The 24,138-nt window shown below is 37.6% G+C and overlaps 2 protein-coding genes across 5 annotated transcripts in view; both read right to left on the bottom strand.

Moving 5' to 3' along the window:
* The window catches only part of MYPT-75D (Myosin phosphatase targeting subunit 75D), a 43,228-nt gene extending 21,792 nt beyond the window's left edge, over nt 1-21,436 (bottom strand). The window contains exons 1-2 of one of the 4 annotated variants that reach the window (XM_064684266.1): nt 21,313-21,436; nt 20,159-20,272 (exon numbers count right to left, since the gene is read on the bottom strand). The gene's annotated coding sequence lies outside the window, so the exon portion shown is untranslated. Of the gene's footprint in view, nt 1-2,140; nt 2,498-20,158; nt 20,273-21,131; nt 21,275-21,312 lie in introns of those variants that run through there. The other 3 variants (XM_064684258.1, XM_064684280.1, XM_064684273.1) reach the window with 3 other exon arrangements.
* Nucleotides 21,437-21,815: 379 nt separating this feature from the next.
* bora (aurora kinase A activator-like protein bora) lies at nt 21,816-24,060 on the bottom strand. The gene is made up of 2 exons (XM_064684332.1): nt 23,662-24,060; nt 21,816-23,589 (listed from the first exon to the last, which is right to left on the bottom strand). The coding sequence occupies exons 1-2, from the start codon at nt 23,958-23,960 to the stop codon at nt 22,131-22,133; spliced, it is 1,758 nt and encodes a 585-aa protein (XP_064540402.1). The 5' UTR covers nt 23,961-24,060; the 3' UTR covers nt 21,816-22,130.
* Nucleotides 24,061-24,138: the final 78 nt, after the last annotated feature.

Raw genomic sequence — 24,138 nt, 5'->3', positions numbered from 1 at the left:
TAGAAGCAAAGCTAAGCTGATCTGCATAAATTTAACGCAACTAATTAGCGTAACCAACAAAAATTGCGCCAGCAATGTAAAAATCTCTTTGAATATAGGGCCCAGGGCCAACACAAGGCAAAGAGGGGGCCTCAAGAACACACAATTAGCATAATACGAGCACAGAGAAAAAAGTCAGCAAAATGCAAAATAACTAAAAAAAGAGATAAAGAAACTTTTGGACGGCACTCGTCAAATCCTAAAAATATAAACAAAGAATAATAAAAAAAAAAAAAGGGGGGAGATAATAAGAAATTTAAGCCTTTAAAGCTCAGAGCTGGCCAGCAAAAGCGACGCCCACAAAAGGCGACTGCCAAATAAAAGTGGATAAAGAGGTCAACAAATTGGCCAACAGATTAGCCAAAAACAGTTGGCCGCATTTCTGGCCATAAAACTGCAACAACTTTTGTCTCCAGCAGCGGCAACAACAACAATATGACCGGAAGCTGCCACAGAGCGCAGCTCATTTCCGCTTGGCCAGCGTTGCGTAGAAATTCGGCCTGCCAAATGATATGGACACAAAAGTGCGCCTTTCTTTATGTGGGGACACACAAACGGAGCAATCAGTTGACAGCCTATTGCCTGATTATCCGCCGATAATCATCTTTAAAGTCGCTGCCAAAATTTACCTGACAACTCGCTGGGAACCTTGAACAGCGCCGCGTAATCAATAAGTGGCCCATAAATTATGAGAGCTGTCAGCAGAAATTGTTTTTTGCGGCTCTGGCAAATAAATGTACACCGACATTCTCCCCGGTCACATGTGGATAATGATGAGTGCTTTGGCTTGCCACTTACACACACACACACACAGACAGACAGACACACGCACATTTGTAGCCAATTGAAAAAGTTGGCCCTTTTGGTCTGTGTGTTTCTGTTGCAAGTGGCTTTTTATTTGGCAGCTCAACCTTTTTTGTGTGACATGGTTTATTTTGGCCAATTCCTGTTTCGTATATCTTGTCATTTAAATGGCTTTTGATTTATATGGCAAAAACTTTTCAATCAATTGAAAAAATCAAGTAATCAGCACATTTGGCAGTTGACTCTAAAGGAAGCTTAAAAGCAAACCCATTAGTCTGTGGATTAATTAATGAAATCAAGAGGGAATGAAACATATTTAATGAAAAGTTTATGAAAAAACAGCTTTGAAGAGGGCTGAACTAATAGTTGTAATAGATACATATACATATACATATACATATACATATACATATACATATACATATACATATACATATACATATACATATACATATACATATACATATACATATACATATACATATACATATACATATACATATACATATACATATGTATATGTATATGTATATACATATACATATACATATACATATACATATACATATACATATACATATACATATACATATACATATACATATACATATACATATACATATACATATACATATACATATACATATACATATACATATACATATACATATACATATACATATACATATACATATACATATACATATACATATACATATACATATACATATACATATACATATACATATACATATACATATACATATACATATACATATACATATACATATACATATACATATACATATACATATACATATACATATACATATACATATACATATACATATACATATACATATACATATACATATACATATACATATACATATACATATACATATACATATACATATACATATACATATACATATACATATACATATACATATACATATACATATATACATATACATATACATATACATTTCAGTTATAAATTTTGTTTAGACAAATGCAGTGCGAAAAGTTGTTATCAGAGAAAACAATTTCGCTGACGCATTTATGAGTTTTTTTAAATGGCCAAGTAATTATAGTGTAAGAGAACTTATGGCTGTCAACGGCGGGATCTTTGGGAAATCAAGTTGCAAATGCCAAAAATACAAATAGAATTTTTGTACTTGCTTTTGGCTCGTCTGGCGAAATATGAATTTCTGAGAGATTTCATTTAATTGAATGCATATTTAACATATTATTTATGTATGCAACAGTAATTTTCTATTATCTATTATTTTACCTGTGAATTCTGCTTTGTTTAGTTAGCTAGCTGCTCGTTCACATCTATTCCATGAATTGTTGTGTTTTAATTTTTTTGTTGTTGTTAAAATTGATTTAATAATCTAACGAATGCACACTTAAGCAACCACTTGCGACCACTTTGCCCCCCGTTTAGAATTGTCGCCGTCGCCGCATACGTCCCCAGCGTATGTCCAAAGATTCAGCGATCTATCTTATTATTTTGTTGTTGTTGTTGTTTTTTACCGTTTTGCTTATCTTGGGTGGCCGCGTTTATCACGTGGAAAGCAACAACAAAGCACAAATGAACGAAGCGTAGAAAAAAATTACAATTGAATTTTTTTACTATATTTTTTTGCCGTATTTTACTTTGGTTTCTGTTTTTGTATTTTTTTTTTGCTAATAATTTCAAATTGTTTGCCGCGTGCGGCACCTTATCGACATTGATTTGTTGTTGGTGTTGTTATCGCTGTTGTTGCTTTATCATTTTGTTGGGTTCTGGCATTTACATTTTCATTCTGGCTTCATATTTGGCGTGCCTTGTGACAACCGAGTTGCCAAACAAATGGCAAATATCAGAAGGCAAATGCCGTATAGCACGCGGCGTATACGTAATAAAAATTGAAGCGAAACAACAAAAAGGGCGCTTCGAACAATTTTTCCGCGACTCGCTTAACTTTTACGTAGCAGCAGCAGCGGCGGCAGCAAACATACTGAGTAACAAACACACACGAAACACATCGACAGCGCTGCCCGTTTTGTCCAATTGGAAGCGTCCGTCGTTTTGTAGCTAGCGCTGCAGCCACAGAACTGTAACTGAACGCAATCGAAACACTTGAAACATGGCCAAGCGCCCAAAGAGCCAAAGCCGTGGCCAAAATGCCGCAGCGTCGTTTTGCAGTCGACAGAGACGTCGACGTTGGCGTCGGCGGCGGCGTCGTCGTCTCGTTGCCAATAGGCGATGGCAGGCATTTGCGGGGCAGGAGGCCGCCAGTCTAGCTATGAATGAGTGAATGCCAACTGACAAGTGGGCGGCGAGTGCCAGAGTGAGAGAAGGTACCAGAACGAGGCAGAACGAGAGAGTGCATGGCAGAGAGCGAGAACAAGCGCGTGCGACGAACACAGCCGAAGTTAAAAACATCGCAAAGGTTCTATGTTCTATGTGTGATGCTCTCTGACACTGGCTACAGTAGTTGCAAACACTGATTGCGTTTTTAAGCGCTCATAATCAAAGCGGAATAATTTTAAAAATATGTATGCATTTAGTTCATTATTATTAATGACAACAAATAGCACTGACTATTCGAATCCTCGGTAAATTAATTAGCTTGTTGCAATAGTTGGTAAATAATCAAAATATTTTTATCAATACTAATTATTAAAAATGACTTAAAAGTATGTTTAGTATATTAAATTAGCCAAAATTTAAACATTTCTCGTACATTATACGCATAATAATCAGAAAAAGTATATTTTAACTGAATACTACTATCGTATTAATTAACGTCTCAGCAAGTGTCGTACCACTGTGCGTATGTGCAATGCATTGCACTGATTGATAGCGTCGCAAAAATGTGCGTGGGCAACCGGCAGAGCGAACTAAGCAAATGCCTTGCTCTCTTCGCCATGGCGCTCTGCCTGTCTCGCACACACTGTTTGCCTTCCCTCTCTTTCGCTCTCTCGCTCACTAAGGCGCCAAGAAACAGCTGCTTTATGTTTATTTGTTTGCTTGCTTGCTTTTGGTACCGTTGCTGTCGCAGTGAAGACGTCTTACCCTCTGCTCATCCAAATGACGGAGCCTTGTCTTCGACTTGCACTACTAAATTGCTGTCATAGGTCTTATACCTTACACCTCCCACTGCCTGCAGCCCCCGGCGCTGCTTTTTGCTGTCTGCTTCCCGCTTGTCTCGCAGAACGCCTCTTTTACTGGCTGCCGCGACATCAATTTTTATGGCCTTCAAATTGTTTCCGAAACGCTGCGCCATTCCGCACGCCCCCCCCCCACCCTAAATGCTGACTGTGCAGCTCACCGCCGGGCAACATTATCAACATTGCCGCCGCCCACGAAGCGACTTTCAGCCTCGCCTTTCGTTTCGCTAAAAGATTTGCTCCATTTCATTTCAGTCTGTGCCATGGATTTGTTTGTCCATTTGCAGTCTCTTTTGTTTTGTTTATCGTTTACCGTTGTCTACTTACTATATGTACTTATACTTTTCTATTTCTTCCACTAGTTACTCTTCTTTTTTTTTGTTCTCTACTGTACCTGTGCTATCTCCTGTTATTGTTGCCTTACGGTTGGCCAGTGTCTAGCTCTATCGTAACTGTTAACTAGTTTTGCATCTGTTGTTACACTTTGCAATTGCGGCAAAAGTTTACCTGAATTCTGCGCATCGCTTTCATTGTTTACCTTGTGCTCAGTTCCGTTATTTATTTGCTTTTCCCAACGGATATTTGCACGCTGCTCTTTGGCGTTGTGCTTCCCCCTTTCTTCTGTTATTCTAGGGTGCATTTTTTATGAGGCGCTGAATACCGCTTTGTTAAACAAATTTGTGTTTTTGATAACCAACACCTACGTAAATGTTTTAAAAAAAAGCAGGTAATAGCCAATGAAGGCATATTTTAGATGCACATCAATAAATTTACTATATTAATGACTTAAATACTTTTTAAGTTAATGTTCACTAGCTTGGACTTGCTTTATAGAATTGAGAATCGCATAGAAGGGCGATTGACAGATAGCGTCATTCATTTATCTATTTTTAGAGCTAATTTTTACTGGCTTGGACTTGCTTCAAAGACCTCGAGTTCGTGAGAATCGCATTGAAAGGCGATTTTTCTTAGGGATAGTTCCTTACATATTTTCAAAATCTATTTTTACTAGCTTGGACTTGTGCACAGGGCATCTAGTAGTGCAGCACTTCCGACATTTTCTTGTATTTTTATCTTGCCTTTAAGGGTAAAATCTATTATAATAGTCGTCGGGTGTTTGTTCCCGGTTCCTCACATTTTGCTTTTAATTATTTGATTCTCAATAAGACCGGCACAATAATGTGTAATTATAGTTTATGTGCAGCTGTAAAGTCTGGGCGCTTTTTATGATATTGTCTTTGTGCGAATTACAGGGCGCTCTTTGGGAGTGATAAGGGTGTGTGTGTGTGTATATATGTGTGTTTCTTTTTCTTTATATCAAAATCAGGGTCTTAAGTGCTTGAATAACTGCGCGAATTGTGATTGGTGAATTGTCCATAATTTTAACTGTACACAGCTGTCAGATATTGCAAATGGAATTTGATTTTGCATTGGATTAATCAGCGGCGAGAGAGGGATGGAACCGAAGGGTAAGAACTTTATGGGTACCTCAAATTCAAGATAAGATTCGGAGAGTCGGGCAAATATTTTACTAATGCCTGATAACATTGCTTACACACTGCAATGTGACTAATTCCAGACAATATGTGAACTAAATTTATGTTTTTAGATAAGAGGAAGTTGTCTTATTTAAAAAAAAACGGCTTCTTTAAGACTTTGCCTAAAACTGCAATGCGCTTTCCCAATTTGATAAATCCATAAGAAACTCTTAACTGTTATTATCAGAAGAAAAAAACACAATCTATAAATTTTCATTATTTACGATTCGTTTAGTTTTACTCGACTCTTGTCATAAGCTCTTATCAAAGGAATTTTATATTATTATATTTAATCTTAAGGGCATATTTGAAGGACAAATTGCATGAATCATATGCTCGGAAATTTCGGGGTTTTTCAAGAATTTACGATTACTTTTTATGGAGACATAATATTCAGTTCATTATATTATTTGCTATTGTTAACACTTTTGGTTATTCAAATGTGCTTTAGCTGCATTTCTCTTAACTTTGATGCAATGCGGAATCTGCTTTATAATGGCTTTTATTTGACAAATCGATTTGCTGCAGTTCATATGCCAATTGCAGCTCGGTAAATTTTCAAAAACTGGCAAAATGTGTTCTCCGTAAATTAATTTAAGCCCAGTTCATTGCCTAAACGCATCCTGTTCCGCATAACCAGATGCAGCAACCGTTTCCCCCACCAACCCCCACACATACACTCGCATACAATGCTTATCAAATACCAAAACACATGCCCCCTTTCAAAGGTCAACCAAAGCCCTGTGTGTGTGTGTGTGTGTGTGTGTGCGTGTCCGTGTCTGTGCGGGATTTGCTAGCCAAAATCTTTGGAGCGCAACATGTCGCATTGTTCCACTTTGTAGCTGGTGCTCAGTTGTTTCCATTCCCGGGCTTTTCGCTTAGTTGTTTTCATTTGGCAACTGCCCACCCACAGACCAGTTAGCGGCTGCTACGGCCAGACGGGCGGCAGCTGTTGGTCCTCTGTGGTTTGGGCTGGTGGACGACATTGTTATTGTTGCTGCAGTTGCTCCTGTTTGTACTTGCTGTGCGTCGTGGTTTTTATAAATACATTTTTTTTTTGCCGCCATTACATTGTTTTCCTTTTGTTTAGCGGCGGTTGGTAGCTGTCACCCCGCAGCCCACAGCTTTTCCACAACTCTCTAACACACTCGCCATTTGACTAGCTGTGCAGCTGCAGAGCAAACTTTAACACAAACAGCATTTAGTTAGGGTATAACACAAGGTATAATGGGTTAAATCATTGCGCTTGTAAGAGTGGAAATATGCGTGGGAACTTGGGAACTTGGCTACTTATATTTATACTTATACTTATACTTATACTTATACTTATACTTATACTTATACTCATACTTATACTTATACTCATACTTATACTCATACTTATACTTATACTTATACTTATACTTATACTTATACTTATACCTATACTTATACTTATACTTATACTTATACTTATACTTATACTTATACTTATACTTATACTTATACTTATACTTATACTTATACTTATACTTATACTTATACTTATACTTATACTTATACTTATACTTATACTTATACTTATACTTATACTTATACTTATACTTATACTTATACTTATACTTATACTTATACTTATACTTATACTTATACTTATACTTATACTTATACTTATACTTATACTTATACTTATACTTATACTTATACTTATACTTATACTTATACTTATACTTATACTTATACTTATACTTATACTTATACTTATACTTATACTTATACTTATACTTATACTTATACTTATACTTATACTTATACTTATACTTATACTTATACTCATGATAGGGTCTCTGTACTTCGGTGTGTATTAAGTACATTTATTTTATTGATATTGTTTATTTTGGCGCAAAGTTTCCTTTCGACTACAATGTTGCCGGTTAGCATTATGCGGAGTTGGGCGTGCGCCGTGTAGAATGTGAATTCCTGAAGTGCGAAGCTGTTACATGGCAAAATATTTGTACGACAGGATATGCAGAAATATGCTGCGAGTATCCGGCCAGGTGATGATGACGATGCTGATGGAGATGGCGATGGCATTGCTACAGCCCGCCCCATTGTCTATAGCTATGAATAGTTGGGAAATTTGTTGTCGCACGCGCTGGAAAATCGCTTTAGAAGCGCATTTTTACCTTCGTTTTTCCTGCGTAACGAACGTGACTGGGTTAGCTTGGCCAGCAACGTTTCTAATTCCTGAACTCTGAACCCAACTAACTCTCGGAAATGTATTTTTAATTGCATTTTTCGGCAACTTTTCGAGGCAACAAAGTGCTCCGGATCCCATGCGATTTGTGGAGTGCCACAAAAAAAAGTAAATCCGTGCGTTGAGAGCGGCAACACCTGTTTTTTGATTTTTTATAGAGAGCTAACGAGTTCATTAAAATGTCACACATAACCAAATTAAGTAAATATACGCATTAAAATATTTGTATAAAAAAGTTCATGGCTTTTAATTGTTCTTGTTTTTATTGTGGCAAATTTGCCTTTAATTGAGTTCTGTTTTATTGAAATTAAATTTTTAATGTTTCGGGTTGCCATTTTTTTGTTGGTTATTTGTCACATGGCATAAATAATAGAATAGATTCTGGGTTAGTCGCTCTGCAAATTGTTGATTCAAACTAAATATTTAATTATGTGCTGCACGGACTCATTGAAAAGGGCCAAATGAGTGGGAGCGAGCTTACTGCGAGGCGTCGGTTGACATTTGAATGACATTGAAAGGACAAAGAATTGTTTAAAAGATTCTTTTATCTTGAGTTTCATTCAAGAGCTCGTAACTGACTCTTTTGTGGCTTAATGCAGTCAGTTCTGAACAGCAAAAATGGGTATTTTTAAAAATTAATCGTTAGGCAAACGAAAGTATTACCTAGCAAAATTGTCTAATTAAATTATATTATTAAATAGATAAAAAAGAAAAGGTGTAGCTGCTATAAGGAACTATGCCAATCCAATTAACGCAATCCACCTGAATACGTTCCACAAGGTGTTCTCTTAGGAAACTAAGTTCACCACAAGATCGTGGTTTGCATATGTTCCACTTGCCATCCACATAACAGAAATAACTAGCATGTGCGCCTTTTTCTATATACAATCCGCATAACTTCCGCATGCAATATACACTTGTCACATTGAAAATCGGATTAGTTTTGACCGAGTTTTGGTGGTGGGAAATATTGAACTATGTCTATATAGGATATTTAAAAGTACCGAACTGTGACCAAAAATAAAATTGCTAGATTTAGATTGGCAAAATTGATCTACAGGCCAAACCATGAACAAAAAGCCAAACCTTATGAAAATCGGTTGAGTTTTGACCGAGTTTTGGGGATGGGAAATTTTGACCTATGCGATATAGGATATTTAAGAGTACCATTTTCACATGAATTTTGGCCAAAAATAAAGTTGCCAGTTTTAGATGCCAAATTGATCTAGAGGCCAAACCACGAACAAAAAGCTAAACCTTATGAAAATCGGTTGCGTTTTGACCGATTTATGGGGCTGGGAAATTTTGACCTATGTCTATATAGGATAATAGCGGGTATATCCCGGCCTCTTCCGTGGCACGTTTAAAATAAATTCTCTCAAAGATTTTTGAAAATTAGTTTAAGGCCGATCGGCTGGTAAACAAAAAACATTCATGCAAACGTTTTCCGCGATTTTTCCACAAATGCGGGTGGAACTTCCCGAAACCCCATCTTAACGTGCACCTTCATCACATCACAGGTAACTACAGTGAACATTTTCAGCTTCCTAGCTCTTACGCACCAATTAGTCAGTCAATCAGTCAGTCAGGACAAACCGTTTTATATATAGAGATTAAAACCCGTTCCACATGCAATCCACATGTGTTCCACTGCCTGAATGCGTGCAAAACCCCCATTCAAATGTATTTCTCACATTGTTAGCCAACTCTTAAAGGCTAGCCACAATGATTGACACACATTCCGGCTACAATCCATAGTCTGCATAAAGAAAGTAGAGTCCGAAATTGTGATCTTCAGAGCCGCCCAATACAATCAGCCGAAAGTGCTTCAATTTGCGTTGAAGTAGCAAAATTTCTCGACTCTCATCCAATATTGTTGCGCTCATTATTGAAACTGGCCTCAATATAAGCACATAAACCTTAGAAATAAGCGCGGCCCTCAATTTGTTACAGTAGATACTTGATTTCGCGACTCTTTGGCCGAGCTTTCAAGCTGAAATCTTTTCTGTTGCCATTCTGTTGCCACTTGCTGCAAGTTGCTGCGGCTTTAAGCCTGTCCCGCGAGCGGGCTTAAATCACTTGCCCCGCCTGCCGCCCGCTCATTAATCAAACTTCTAGTCTTTTGTTCAGTTTTTCAATTTTTTCTCACTTTTTTTTTTTATATTCCTTTTTACTTGTTCTTGTTGCTGTTTATTATTGTTACGGTCATAAAGTTTTTTGCCCGCTTGGCGAGAAGCGTGGATGGGGGAGGGGGGCGACCAGTTGATGACCCCGCACGCAATGCCTCTTGCGACTGGTCATCTCTCTCGCTCACACACTCTCTCACCCTCCCTCTCTCTCTCTCTCCCTCTCTCTCCCTCTCTCTATCTGTGCTGCCTGTGCATATTTCACGCGCTTCTCGCTGCCATATCAGTTAACGTTTTTTGTTTCAGTTGTTGATTTGGCGATATGGCAAAAAAAAAATATAATAATAAACGCTAAAAAAAAAATATGGAAAAAAAATTGTCAACAAAAAGCGTCAGCAGATAATAGAATTGAATAGAACTTTATTTTGTTTCGGCCATTTAACTGTTTAGTCTGTTTACACAGTAAAAAATAAACGAGCATATTTGCTTTATAAAAAATTCATTTAACAAACGGGTTAGAATGTCATATTTATTCATAGAGAAATTACACAACTTCCTTTATTCTCGTATTTATGTAGGCTCAACAATATCAACATGGTTTACAGGGTATCATTCTTTTGTTCCTTTGTAAATATATTTGGCATTTCAGTTTTTTTTGGTGAATTGTCAGTTAAAACAAAGGGTCGTCTGTTCATATACCCATATTGATATTTTTTTTTTCTGGTCATGGATTTTTTTAGCTTAGCGCAATTTAACGCAATATTGAAGTTAACTATTTGTTGTTTTTGCGACACACACACCTACACAATAAAACCCATATTTTATCTAGAAATTTCATAATCACATTTGACAAATGCCGGAAATGAGAAATGACCGTAGCATATTCCACGAGATAAGCAAATATTGGAACTATGGTAACTAGTTCCACAATGTTTATAATAAACAGATAATAGTAATGAATAATAAGAAATGATAATCAATTCTTAAGTGTTTCACGATTTCCAAGAAAACCTCTTAACAGATCTTGAAATATATGAAAACCCAGCTATTCAATCTGAGTTTCACTTGGAAAAGATAAATATTCTATAGTTAAGCTTTGTATAATGTTATGTATACTGTTAGCTCATAAGATATTCAAGGTCTTGAGTGAAAGTTGCACATAGGTTTTTCCCTGAATGTTCAATTATTGTACTATATATTATATAGGAGCATGTATATTGAGGATTATATATATTTAGTAAACTTTGTTCTTTCGATATTTGGCTTAAATGCATACCTGTTCGTACAAGTATCTTTATATAGAAACCAATAAAAACAACAACAGCAAAACGCAATCGATTGTCCCACACAACGTCAATGTTGCCAGCAACAACAACAACAACAACAACAGCAACAACGATTCAAATCAACTTGTTTCTGATTAGATCATTCGAGCGAAAATATCAGTCAAGTTGCGTCAGGCTCGTCCGTCCGTCCGTCCGTCCGTTATGGAGGGGAGTGCAGGCGGTGTAAGCGGGTTAGCTATGGGGCAGCTGCCTCGCACCGGGCAGCGCAGTCAAGTTAACCTGCTGCGGGTGCGATAATTAACTGAAATAGACCCGTGACTGCCAGCGAACAATCCAAGCAACCGAGCAACAACAACAACAATAAGAACAACACAATTCTACATAGACATATTGCTCTAGAATATACATGAGATGCAATCACTAGCAACAGAGTGGGAGTGAGCGAGATAGATAGAGGGAGAGAGGGAGAGTGAGAGAACGAGTGAGAATGACAGAGAAGAGCACATTAGGGAGCATGCTCTCGTTGCGTAGCTAGTTAAAAGTATTTTGCACGTGGAAAGCTCGTAAAAAGGAAGGCAACTTCAAGAGAGGCTGTCAAAAAACTTTCAATGCTCAAAAGAAAAATTATTCCATGTATACCCTGTACACATATAAATGCACAAATCGGGTATATCCAATGTGCAAAGCGAAGAGTCAGATTACAATAGATACTCATGCATATTTCTAAGGAGCGTATAACATAAATATCAAAGTTATTCAAGGAACCTATAACTGATTAGCGATATTTTGTATCTATTTAGAGGGCATTTTCGAGGCTAAATAACAGATATAGATAATTCTTGTGCCTTTGATGCACTGCTTTTCGCTAAAATGGGTTAGGGAAAAAATGGTATAAACTATATAAGGATATACACATGCCTATAAGTATGTATGTCGCTGGGTACAGGGTATCAACTATTCGTTAAATATGCTGGATACAAGGGTTAACGTATACCACCTACTTACTCAGGTATTAAGGTATTCTAGCTATAAAAGGCTACAGACAACACCCGAATGCATGTTGCTTGATACAGGGTATGGCTTATTCGTATACTAATTATCATACTCAAGTATTAGAGACCTCTAGATATATAAGGATACCCACATAAATATACATATGGATATGTGATATGATGTATACATGTTGCTGGATACAGGGTATCGGTTTTTCTTATACTATGCTGAATACAGGGTATCAGCTAACGTATACTACTAGCTAACTCAAGTATTAAGGCAATTTATGATACATTTGTATTACTTATTCGTATACCAAGTCTCTTACCTCGTGTGTTAGAGCACTCTAGCTATATAAGGATACACAAATCGGTATACTAATGAATATCCCCGAATACAGGGTATCAGCTATTCGTATACTAGAACTCATTCTCTTGTAGAAGAGCACTCTAGCTATATAAGGATACCCTATATATAGATTTATACACATACGAACACATGTAGCTGGCTACAGGGTATCACTTATTCGTATACCAACACTGTTGCGCAAGTATTAGAGAGCTCTAGCTTAAAATAAGACCGTCAAAAGTTATACCTGTAGTCGCATCTACTGCTCAGCCTAGAAATTTTCAATATGCCACCAGAGTGGGGGGGGCGACGGGGAGGGGCTCGGAGGGGGCGGCTGTTAATATCATTAAAATGCGCACAAGAGCGAGTGCCATAAAGAATTGCGCGCTAAATGAAATTCTTTTGCGGTCGAGCATATATAAATTCAACAGCAATTTCTAGCCATTTTGGCCAGCCATTTAATGGCCAGCTCAACTGACTGCGAGTGGATATTGTGCAGCCACCAAGCGGTAATTGGCTTCGAATTTGAAATTCGGAAACGCGTTTGATTTCAATGCGAGCACCGAGATTTGTTTGCCATACCCGGAATTTTCGAATGTGTGTGCGTGTGTGTGTGTGTGCGTGTGTGTGTGTGTGTGGGAGTGTGTGCATTGGTTGTCCTAGACCACATTTAATGTGCGCTGATACACACCGGCACAACACACACACAAACACACTCACACACACACACACACATATACAGTTGCCACTAATTGGCCATTAAAATGTTATAAATTTAATGCTGTCGGTTTTTCCGTGTTGTCGTTGCCTTTGGGCCAATTAGTCACATGAGTGCCGCCGATCGTCAATTGTATGTATATATCTTATTTCTCCTTCAATATCTCCTCAATACACGTGTAACACTTTTTTATTTCGAGCAGAGTTGTGCGTGGTTAAAGACAAACACGTTAGATACTTTGAAATCGATACAATTTGATTGTAATAAAATATGGACTGTTTTATAAAAAGTTGTTGATATCATAAACCACTTTTGATTACACATATTACATTAATTAATAAGCATCTAAGCTGAATATTTCGGGAACCTTTTGATAAGCTAACTAGTCTAAAGAATATTGAATTGTTGAGTGTAATTGTTCACAAAAAAAAGAAGTTATGTAAGCACAATTTGTAAAGAAACATTAACCAGATGAAATATATATAGTTAAATGTAATTACAACAGAACTTTTTTGAACTCAAAAACTTTGTCATGTTTATAGAGCAATTTTTTAAAAAAATAATTTCTCCCTAAACTAGATTTAAAATTTTGACAGCTTCCTACGTAAATCTAAGTAAAGGTATGTGAGATAATTTACAATAATTTTAACTATTATATATGCAAGCATATATATGTACATCTAACTGTTTGTATATGTATATGCATATATGCTATACAAGCATTTTGTACTAAGGCATATAAGTATTTTATGTGTGTGTGTATGTAGGTATGTGTGTGTGTGTGTGTGTTGGTGTATGTATGCATTTATGTATATTTGTATGCATGCATGTTTGTTCTCTAATACCAAACGCAGAACAAGCTTATTTGAAGCTGTGCTGCAAATGTAAATAAAACGAATTTATACCAAGAGCTCTCCTCCTCGATTCTCAAGAATTCAAGTAGGCTCTGCAGTTTTGCATGCTTTGCTGGTAGTCTTGGTTTTAATTTTATTTTTTTTTTTGTTTTTTGGTGCTGTATTTTTTTGTATGTATGTATATTTATATTGTATGTATGTGTGTATGTATATATGTATGTATTTATTTATGTACATATGTATGTATTTATGTTCATATGTATGTATTTATGTACACATGTATGTATTTATGTACATATGTATTCATGTATTTATGTATGCATGTATGCATGTATGTATGTATACATGTATGTATGTATGTATGTATGTATGTATGTATGTGTGTATGTATGTATGTATGTATGTATGTATGCATAATGTATATATGTATGTATGTATGGATCGGATGGTGTTTCCCGGGTGGAATTTCCCGAACGAATTTCTTAACGTGCACCCTCATCACATAAGGTAACTACAGTGAAAATTTCAGCTCAGTTTTATATATAGAGATATACAACCATTGTTTGAGCCGACCTGTACATCATACTGTATAATTTCTTGTTAAAACAAATGTTTGGAAGCAAATTTTCCACGCCTTAATATTCATATCTTTGAGCTGGTCAAATTGTAATGAGAAAATATTGTGTCAATTACATTTGCCATTCATTTGCTTGGGTTAAATTCCATAATTATTCATGGAGTAGTCACTTTCAGACCCGAAAACAAAATGCACAAAAAGTTAAATACTCAATTGCAGAAAATTGCGAAAAGTTTGTGGAATCGGATAACTTTTGCCAAGCGCCCAGAGCTTGAATAAAAGATAGAAATAAAAAAATAAAAGCGAATAACTTTCGAGCTATTAGCTGGCAATTAAAACGGCAAATGAACTTTCAACTTCAAAAATAAATATATAAAAGCGAAATAAAACATTGCCGAAATAAACCAAGCCAAAGAAAGTAAACAAAACAAATGATAAAGTCAAAGAGGAAAACTAACTGAGAAGAAAATCAACAATAACAAAGTCAACTACTGCAGCAGCAGCAGCAGCAACAACAACAAAGAATAAGCTACAAATTAGTTAACAAAAGCACAATTGTTTTTTGTCAGTCCCCCCCCCCCCCCCCCCCCCCTCCGTGGGGCGGAGGCTGTTAGCCATGTGATTTGGCAGCAAACAACGCGGACACCCACAAAAATGTCCAAATAGAAAAGTTTTTGCTTTTTTTTTTTGTTCTGCAGTTTTGCCTTTGCCACCGCTAAGACAAAGCGCGGGGTAAGAGCAGAGAGGGGGAGTGGAGGGCTGGCAGGGAGTAGCAGTTGAATTTGTTTCGCAGCGTAGAACAATGCCAGCTGAAACTGGCACAAAAATGTTTGTAATTCTTTTAGTATTATTTTAAGCCAAGCCAAAGGCCGCTCGAGTTAGCCAAAAACTCGGAGCCAGGCCGTGGTAAATTCGGATTGTTTAGAGATGGACAAGTTCCCGCTAGAGATGAGAGCGTGACTAATTCGTGATGCAAACGATTTAAATATGGTTTTTATCAGGTAAAAGAAATATGAAATATTGAAAAATAACAGCATAAATAGACTAGTTATGACTTATTCGAGTAACCTTTAATATATTTCTAAAAGATACTTGGTTAATAGATTAGTTAAATATAGACTAATAATGAATGGTTCACTACTTGGTTTAGAGTTTACTTAATACAATTGCGAATCCCACAATTTATTATTGTATTATACCCTGAACCCATTAAAAATGGGTAAACAGGGTATTATGTATTTGTGCAAATGTATGTAACTGGCAGAAGGAAGCATATCCGCAAGGATCTCAGAACCTATAAGAGCTAGAGACTTGCAATTTTAGCTGTATGTCCTCCTAGTCCAAGCGCAGATCGAGTTTCTATTCGATATTCGATAACTTGCCCCGTTTCCAAGTAATCGATCAAAATCGATATCGATAGAGTCACCAAACTTGACATGTATCTTCTAGAATAGTATATATATATCAAGTATCTTTCATTTTATACCTATCGCCTGTTGGAAGAAGAGGGTTCAGGGTATCCCCTAGTCGGGAGCTCCCGACTAGAACCTCTAGTTTTATTTATGTAGAAATTCTAATTTCTACAAGTTTTCTTTGTTAATTTTTAACATAATATGCTTCACTTGAAATTTAAAGATTTCATCAGGCTTTATTTAATATATTTTCTATTCTATATTATTTATTAGAACTAACAAAATAAAGACCGCTGGTTCTATTAACGATTCAATCTAACTCACAGTCTTTTAGTTTGGTTTGTAAAGCTAATTTTTACATTTCTGAAACCAAGTTTTATTTCATGCCTTGGTTTCTCTTTGCAACCTTTTAACAAAAAGAATTCAAAATATAATTCAATAACTGCCCTTTGTGCTGAAAATATTGCAAATCGTAAATATTTTCATATACAAGAATCGGGCTACATATCTTTTTTACCCAAAATTCGCATTTATCAAGAATTGTTAGATAAATGGCAATGTTTGAGGCCAAAGTTTTTTATACTTTGGAGCTAGAACTCACTAGAAATTGTTTTTATTTTTAACTAAAACGTAACGTTTGTTTTTGTATTATTCGCCATGTTTAACATTTGAGAAAAATCACGTTTGAACCGGCGACCATTCGCTCGTTCTTAATTATTTTTATTACTAATCAAGTTTGAACTGTTTCCATCTCAATTATTTGTTGAGTATTTTCCAGCATAGCCTAATTCCATCTCAAATGCACACAAGTTCTATTTACAAAAGCTTCATTATATCAGTTGACTGACGATTATTCAGCCCTGCCAACTCCCTCTCCCTCTCCCTCTACCTCTACCTCTCTCCCTTCTTTGTTCATCAACAGATTTGGGCAAGTAATTCACATGTCACTAATTGAATTAGTTGACTGACTTTTGAGGCTGTTGCTGCCGTTGATGAGGCTGTTGCAGCTGTTGCCACTGCCTACGGAGAGGGGCACGGGGAATTGTACCGTTACACACTATGAACTTGCATTATAATGCAAAGTGAACAATTAACAACTTGTAGTCCAAATACGATTTGCAGTTAACTTGGCTTTGCTTAATAAGCCAACTTTTGTTTTTAGCCCGATAAGAGCAAAAGTCAAGGGCTTTTTTACTGTTTCGTCTGGGCTGGGTCTGGCCTGGGGCTTACGTGCCCTTTCCGTGTTGTATTATAACATTTTCAACAGATTTGCAACTATTAACCCTCTGACTTTTAGCCCCACTCAGTTTTGAAACTATATTCAAGCTAAATATCGAAACGAACCAACCTTGACTATATCATGGAAGATTATATCACACAGCAAAAGGAAACTGCAAGTATTATAAGAGAGCTATGTACATTTATAAATGCAGATAAGCACAAAGTCTACTTTTTTGTTGCCCTTCTACGCGATTCTCATGATTTCAAGTACGTCTTACAGGGTTTCCTGCATAAGATATAAGTGTTATATTGACAAATTATCTTTCGTATTGCCAATAATCGTAAGTGTGAATACGATATACATATATACAATATATATAAATATGATATGATATTGTTCGATTTGATTTTTTTTCGAGTTTGATGCAGCTAGAATTAGCAACAGATTTAAGACAGTTTAGTTTTATATTACCATATCGTAAGTGTATATAATGTTCGAGTTCATTAATGTTTCGATTTGTTGTTGTTTTTTTACTGCTGTTTTCCGTTTTACTTGGTTGGCAAACGCAGCTGTTGCCGCTGCCACCGCCACACACTAATTAAACAGCTGTCTAAGGCGCTTCCTTGAAACATTCCACAGCATTGAATTACAAAGACAATGTTGAACAGAATATTGAACATGTTAATGGGGCACATGTGTGTATGTTGCCACACAATTAGGCGCACTTCTTTACCTTTCAAATTCGTTTAAAAAATAATATAAAAACATAATACTCTTTATAAGAATAGTTAGAGAAACATGTTGCCTTTCACCTTAGAAGTATATACAGATTTTATTTGTATTTATTTTTAAGTGTACCCACTTGTATGGCCACCGCTGTATTTAAATGCAGGCAGATGTATGTATTTAGGCGTGAGAGTCCTTGGATGAGAGTGAACGACGCAACGGAGCTGTCTCATAAATTGGCTAAAACAAAAGCCAGGCTGATTAGTTATCGATTTCGGGCAGGTAAATAAAAAATTTAAGCGACGGCAAAATTTGCAAATCAATGCAAATAACTGGACAAACAACATGTTGGAAGATGGGCCCAAAAAAGACGACAAAGAAAGAGAGCGGCATGTGCGAGGAGCGGGAATCGAACAACAACTGAAAGCAAAAGCTTTGATATTAATTAAGCAAATTTACGTTGAAAGATGTCAGTGTGCCACAAGGATGCAAAAACTTGTTTTGATTTTGTTTATTAGAAATTGAATTTGTATATGCAAAGAAACAGGAAAATCAAGTAGAGATCGCCGCAGCCAAGAAGCAACGAATTTCGAATGCTCTTGCCTTAAAATTATGACAAACAGTGAAAATATTTAAACTAAAGGTAGAACTATAAGAACTGTTGATGAACATTAATCCAATTGGATTTTATTTGGAAGTGGCAGTGTTGGTAAAGTGATCAAAGAATTACAGTAAAGCCTCCCATATAGAAGCGCTTTGACAACAGAGTTGATTTTAATTTATGATAACTTTTTACTGCTGTGTCTTTTGCGCATTAAACAATTAAAAACGATTGATTGATGTATATAACAATTTTATATTAATAATTTTAATAGATCCATTTTAAAGAATATTCAAAAAATATATATAATTGAAATGGAAGATTATAAGAATGAAGTGTTGTTAAAAATATCAACTGCTGTTGCTCGACAATTCTAATTTCGGAGCGTTCAATGTACTTGACATATTTTTATACCGTTTTTCTTTCTGTTTAAAGTAAGCATATACCTCTACAATAACTATATATTCAAATTACATATTTAGTTAATGTAAATGCCAATATACCCCAAATTATAGGGTATATATTTTATAGACATATTCATGTAGCTGGCCAAGCAATCGTTTAATGAAAGTGCACCAGCAGCTGGCAACAAGTTGCACGCATGCGCATTAGAGCGAGGCAGACAGCTGGAGTGAGAGAGCCAAAGAGACAGAGAGAGAGCGAGAGAGAGAGAGAGGGAGAGGGAAGTCGATAGTAGATAGGCGGCACTATTATGTGCATATGGCAATGCTTTAGAATTTTGTTGAGTTTCATGATAACCGGTTTTTGGACTGCCAACAAAAACAACAACAGCAACAAGTTGTGACTCCCATGAGAGGCGGCTGCTGCTGCAACTTGGGTTCATTGTTTACCCAGACATAGCTGTTATAGCTGTTTGTTGTTCTTCTGGTAGTTGTTATTATAATAGTCGCTGTTCCTGTTGTTGTTGTTGTTGTTGTCGATATGTGCTTTACTCTTTGTTTGCTACCTACTTACTTGGCAGGCTATCTGCTTGGTTTCAGTCTTGGTTTAATTACACTTTTTTCAAACGAAACAACTTCACAGATAGCGGAAGTCGGACAATAGCCGCAAGAGACCGGCCAAAAAAAACGGCTCTGGCTAGCTGAGAAGGTTCCACAAACATGTGTCACATGCGAGTGCGAGCGTGTACAAAGCCCAGTTATTTGGCTATAAATTCTGTTTCGCTGGAAATCCTCAAATATGACTTTTTTTATGGCCTCTTCTACGCATGTTGTTGTTATATATTATAAAAAAAAAGAGTTTTAGTTTCTTAAAATATGCTCTGCGTTCTAGTTTGCGAGCGCCCACTGTACTCAAAATCAATGAGGATTGTTTGTTTTTCTTTTTTCTTTACTGCGTCTTTTGGCTTGATGTTAATTTCAAGGATTCGAACAACTGCGAAATTCATGCCTAGGACGCAGTTTGAATAACTTAAGAATCGCACACATAGCTTTTATAGCAGACCTTATAAAATACATGCATGCGGTAACGAATAAATAAAAAAACGTCTTACCTCAATATCAAGCTAGAGCACCAAGTGGCATTGAGGCTGACACTTATGTTGTTGTTGTTGTTGTTGCTGTTGTAGTTTTATTCAATGTTGCGTTCAATCAAAACACAAATCACACTGCAATTGTAAAAAATTGTATTTATTATGGACATGAGCGCACACTTTCACGGCACAAACAATTAATTGACTAGATTTTTTTCTCTTCTGTTAAATGCATTTCCCCTTTCCTTGTTGCTGCCATCTCCTGCGTTCGAGCGATCAACAGCTGGCGGCCAGTCGCCAGAGCTGGTTTGCACACTTTTTTTTATTTTATTATTTCTTTTTTTTTTTTTTGCACACTGTGGCGAGACGAACATAAAAAACTTTCGCTCAAAACGGATGCAGCAGGCGGCTCGAATAGGATTTGGCTTAAGAGCGCAAGCGGGTTGGGTTAGACTGCTAACTGGTTTCTTGTAACAGGAATTTGGACAGTGTTGCAGATTAGTGTTGCAAATGGCAGGCAATTCATTAATTCGCGCAAAGAGCACAAAACAATTGTATCCGTATTTTTATGAATTTCCTCTTTTTTCTAAACACATATTTATTTCACCTGACTCATTTGCACATTAGTTTGTTGTCGGTGTACTAATTTATTTGTTGCCCTACAAAAAAATTATATTTTCGTATTTCTTAGTTGTTTTTTTTTTTGCACTTTCTTTTGGCGCTTGTGTATTTTTACTGCTATGCCTGCAAGAAGTGATCTTTTTCTCTCTCCTCTCTCTCTCTTTTTCGCCTATTTATAACAACTCACGCATACCGTACACACACACACAAATGCCGACACTCACACAACTTAAGCCGAAAGCAGCCAAACGTAGCCAACAACAACAAAATACACAGGTGAAAATTAGTGCAGCAATTTTGTGGTTGTCTTAACTACTGTTGTTGTTGTTGTTGTTTTCAGTTTGCTGATATAGCTGTATTTTTGCATGCGTACCACTAAAATATTAATTAAACAGCAAACGTCGATAAATTAAATGCAAACACGCACAAACCAAATACTAAATAGTTCACTTCGTTAAGTTACACTTTTCAAGTAGCGTCGAGTCCTACGCATAAGTTTATACTTTTAATTATTTGGATCACTTTCTTGTTATTTATTTATGTTTTAGACATACATTCATATAATAACATATAATTTTTCAAATTTATTCTGTCACTTTCGCGCGCGATACGGCCTACGACGCTTAAACTTCGGCGGTAAAACAACAACTAGCGCTAGCATTGGTTCTTTCGATTTATCTCTGAAAAATGTTAGAAAACAAAACAGCGAGCGAACTGAGTAATGTGTTCTCCGGGCCACTGTTATGATTATCTCTGGTGTTATACTCAAATTGGCAATGTTAAAGTGATCTGTTATTTTTAACATGATCTCCTCTAGTCTTAAGCCTGGATTAGTTATATTATGGTAAATTAGTTTGAATTTAACTTTATCTATTGCATTTGAATGAGAATAGTGAAATTTTATCATTGTCTTAATTCCTATTAAAGCAATATTTATGCCTGCAATTATTATTTGATAACTGTTATTAACAGATTAGGTTTCTGTTATTGCTTACCTGTTTGGCGCAATTCAAATTTCAACCAAAAGAAAATGGAAGAAAAAAAAAAGGAATTTAAATTAGTTTCAATTATTTTTATTTATTTTTAAGAAATAGAAATGAATGGACAATACAATTAAGTTGAAATTGCAAACGATGACAACTTAAACAACTATTTTGGCAACTAAATGGACAATGATTATTGAAATTTGCTAAAAACGTACACAATTAAAAATAAACTAAACTAAACGATAAGAAAGGCCTTGGTAATATACGGTGGGCTTACATTGCAGTTTCGACTCATCTTAACTCTGTTGAGCGAAGGATTATTGCATTACAATTTTGTCTACAAAACGGGAATATTAATCAACTTATTTGTTGTTGTTCAAAAATCGTCAAGAACGTGTAGAGGGCGTCGAGCAGCAAACCATGGAGACATCAAGTGAAGTGCATTCGTAGTTGCTGCCGCTAGGCAGCTCCTGGGAGCAGGCAAAATTGGACGTGCTGCTGGTTTCATTGAAGCCGCTATCCGTGCGATAAAAACCAATACGTGGCGCAGCGGCAAGGGGCTCAACACTGCTTTCAGCTTGTGGTGCCAGATGTTCTTCCACCTGTTGTTCGTCGAGCTGTTCCGCATCATCCAGCAGATTGGCACCAAAGGATTGCGACAGATTCTTGCGATTTGCGGAACGTCGTCGGCGATGTCCGCGTGGAGTATCCGAATTGGAGCTACAATTAAAGCTATGCGTCGATAGCTGTGACAATTGCATCCCATCTCCATCCTCATCCTCATCTGTCTCAAAGTCAGCCTCTGTATCCGCAGCAGCCGCTTCGTCATCATCTTGCTCGCCCAGCACCAGCTTTACCTCCTCCAGGATCGACGTGTTCGGCAATTGCCGCGCACTATTCACGCGCAAACGGCTCACACGCTGATTGATGCTGCTGTCTGTAGAATACTCCAATGCCATCGGCGATGAGCTGCGATCGGGCGTAAATTTGCACGCCGCTCGTCCAGTGCCCGTAAGCTCCGAGAGGGTCACGTGCTCGCTGCTGGTGCTGCTCTTTTGCAGGCGTCTGCTCAAATGTTCCGACGGTGCTATGGGCGAAGGCAGCTCAACCAGGTCGTGCAGCAGCTGTTTTCGCCTGCGTGAGCTACCTGGCCCATTGCCATCGTCCGGTGTGCCCGGCGGCAGGCCGCACAGATTGCGTATGGGCGACAGGCAACCAAAACTGCTGGAGCCCTCGCCAGTCGAGTCTGAGAGGCGACCGGCGAACATGGTCTGCTTGGCCTGCGGACTGGAGCCCACCATTTGTGCGTTCTGCTCGTCAGGTGGCAGCTGCTGCTGTTGCTGCTGCTGATCCATTTCACCCAGCACAATGATGTTTTGCAAATCGAACAGCTTGCGGCGCATGGAGCTGTTGAAGACGTCGCCACCGCTGCCAGATTTGTTTAGTTGCATGCCTGCCAAATGTGGCTGCAGGTAGGGACGCAGCGCTTCTTCAAGGGCTTTGGGCAGCACTGGCGGCAGCGTGAGTTCCGTCTGGACCTCACAGTTGCGTGAACGCGGTTTGGTTTTATTGGATATGGGGGTATTGTCATTGATTTCATTGATTATAATACGCTGCTTGCGTAGCGGACAGTCAACGGGACTGGGCACTATGTGGGATTCCTTGAAGAAAGCACTAATGGCCAGTTGTGCTTTGGATTCCTGTTCGGGATCCGGTGAGTCATGAAATTGCGTCTCATGTGGTTCCACATCAGCGGGCTTCAGCTGGGACACTTCCTCAATGTCCCATTCAAATTGCGTGGACGAGAGCTGCGGCGTGCCTGACCGACATTGAAAAAGCGAGGGACTACCAGAGATTTGGAGCATTAGCAGGGAGCAAGCTAAAAAATATAAAAAAAAAAAAAAAAAAAAAACTCACCTGGCAATTAGCGGTAAATGTAGACGCTCGGCCAAGGCGCCTTCGAATGGATTCCGCACCTTCTGCAGTCGTTTCGGGGGCGGTGTGCAGACTGTTGTGCACATTTGGGGACTGCTTTTCGATTTGTTCGGTTTGGCGCCATTCGACGGCGTTGCAGACGCCGCGGCCGTAAAATTGTTGCTGCTGATGCTGCTGCTACTGCGTCTGCCATTGGCCGTAACGCGGCATTTTAGCTCGTTTAGGCTGGCATAGTATCTCGTCTTGAGTGCTTGCGGCGTGCGCACCTCATCTGTGTACATTTTTTTACAAATATATTGAACAATTTTGGCAATAATTGATTGCAAATTTTACAAGTTTTATGCAGCGCTGCCTGATGCAGGCAGCTGTCAGTATATTTCAAATGCTGCAGTGTTGCGAGACGACCTGCAGCATTTATCGATAGCTCCAGAAGAAACGTTGTGTATTTAAATCGCAAAG

This window comes from Drosophila montana, unplaced genomic scaffold (assembly GCF_035044405.1).
Source record: "Drosophila montana isolate Dmon_TW-CO22-7 unplaced genomic scaffold, ASM3504440v1 contig_1417_1, whole genome shotgun sequence".
Lineage (NCBI taxonomy): Eukaryota > Metazoa > Arthropoda > Insecta > Diptera > Drosophilidae > Drosophila > Drosophila montana.
The sequence above is the reverse complement of the archived record's forward strand: the minus strand, read 5'-3'. Positions and strand labels throughout refer to the sequence as shown.

Coding starts and splice junctions, on each gene's coding strand:
- bora (XM_064684332.1), bottom strand. CDS start 23,960: ATGTACACAGATGAGGTGCGCACGCCGCAAGCACTCAAGACGAGATAC. Junction 23,590..23,661: donor CATTTACCGCTAATTGCCAG/GTGAGTTTTTTT, acceptor AATCTCTGGTAG/TCCCTCGCTTTTTCAATGTC.